The 2028-nt window shown below is 33.8% G+C and overlaps 1 protein-coding gene across 1 annotated transcript in view; it reads left to right on the plus strand.

The window, feature by feature from the left end:
- The window catches only part of LOC106876346 (uncharacterized), a 32938-nt gene extending 31787 nt beyond the window's left edge, over positions 1 to 1151 (plus strand). Inside the window, exon 7 of the mRNA XM_052974409.1 lies at positions 841 to 1151. Coding sequence (XP_052830369.1) covers positions 841 to 1071 — 231 coding nt within the window. The 3' untranslated portion in view covers positions 1072 to 1151. The remainder of the gene's footprint in view (positions 1 to 840) is intronic.
- Positions 1152 to 2028: the final 877 nt, after the last annotated feature.

A 2028-nucleotide genomic window follows, 5' to 3' on the forward strand; every position in this document is an offset into this window, starting at 1 on the left:
TGTGTGTGTGTGTGTGTGTGTGTGTGTGTGTGTGTGTGTATTGAAGAATAATAAAGAGAAGAAAATGACATAAAATACTTCGCGAACTTTATCATGGTGAACATAAAGACAATATGTATACTTTTGTAAGTTCAGATTTTTTTCATATGAATATGACATGTTGCTCTATTCCGCGTTGCTACTTATATTCAAATGAGACCCCATCAGCTCGCCATTCTACAAAATCAGCAGGTCTCCTGGTCTCAACAAACGTCTAAATATGAATAGTCATGGCATACAGAGACCATCTAGCAGAGTGTGTTGGGAATAGATGAGTAGTGGAATGCGTCCACGCCACAGGATGCAGAAAAGCAGACATTTCTGTCTAGTCAGACGGGAACTTGGGCAATACACATCAGTCTGAAGGTAAATTTATGTAGGAGGATGGATGGCTTCCATTTGGCCAATAATATTAATAACTGTTTCTAATATAGGCAAAAGTCCCAGCAAATTTGATGGGGGAGGAGGAGCTTTTCGAATAAACTCGACTTGTAGTAACTAACTTGTATTTGATTCACGATCATCTATACACTCCGTCTACATTCTCGAGCGCCTATTCCTGCCAAAGTTCTCTCTCGTGCACTTGAATCAATCGATAACTCTGCAAGCATGCTTTTTTTCGAAAGAGTTACATATTGAAAGAGTTACATCTTTAACCTTGTCCTTACTATTTATTACTCTTATTTCCAACAGTCGAAAACTGGTGGAGACAATGCTTAATTAATACTTCCTTCATCGTGCTGAATTTCATTCACTGTTCACCTAAAATTACAAAATCTATTCTATTTCATTATTTTTCAGAGTCAAATGTTAAAACGTCAGGGGAAAATGTTTTATCCTCCAGGTTATGTAAACCACAAATTAGGTGTCTCTAATGCTGATGAATTTGATTATGAAGGGACTAACAGCTACCTCGGTATGGAAAAGCATTTGCGTTCACGAGTAATCACACTCAGAGATAAAGACAGCTGCATGCCACTTGGATGTATTAAAACCGGAAAATACCCAGACTCTTTACCATATCTTTACTGAAAACAATCGCTTATTATATTCGAAAATATTCTAGAAATATTTTGCTTTTTGTTTCGATTTTGCTAAATGTATTTTATGAATATTCTAGTTTGTTTTGTTTATTCTCAATCTCATGAACGGAAATTACTGAACTATATAGATTCACTCACAGGTAGAAATGTTTATTTTTTTCTTTCATACGTTTTATTACTGGTAGGATGGTGAGCAAAGACAGTAATAATAGTTCACGGTCTTCCTAAAAGCACTTTTGTCTGCCTTGAGGTCTATTTAATTTTTTGCTTAACTCCTCAACGTTGGCGATTCATTTCTAAAATAGATATTTTAAAACGAATACTGCAAGTTCCTTAGAAAACCATTATCTACAGAAATAACTAAGCTACTCTTGGAAGCAGATCTTATAAAAAAGAACCTAATAATTTCTTAATAAGGAATAAAGAAAGACAAATATCTTCATGGTCTTACCAAAGAAGATAACTCAACGAACGCAGTGGAATTCAAACTGATGGTTGATTCGTCTATATTATCTGTTCTAGGGGTGGGTGATGACATAACTAACGAACGTTTCATTGGCTTGTAGTTCTGAATTTATATATTTTTATGAATATTTGCCACGATAGAATTGACCAAACGAGTTTCTTTCAAAATGGTGTCTAAGAATTGTGTAAAACGATGCTCAGTTCAGTACTGGTACTTCAGAAGTCGACTTGTCGTATAAAAAATGGTTATTGATTTATAGCTGTAGAATGAGAATGAGAAAGAAGTGGCAACAAATCGAGGTGAAATTTCGATGAATCAATTTGGTGTTAAAATCTCGATTCCCAGTTGGAGCCGATTGAATACAATAATATTATCAAAGACAGCAAGAAAGGCATATATATATATCTATATATATAAAAATGAGAATGTGTATATATATATATATATATATATATATATATATATATATATATATATATA

The sequence above is a fragment of the Octopus bimaculoides genome, chromosome 1, assembly GCF_001194135.2.
Source record: "Octopus bimaculoides isolate UCB-OBI-ISO-001 chromosome 1, ASM119413v2, whole genome shotgun sequence".
Lineage (NCBI taxonomy): Eukaryota > Metazoa > Mollusca > Cephalopoda > Octopoda > Octopodidae > Octopus > Octopus bimaculoides.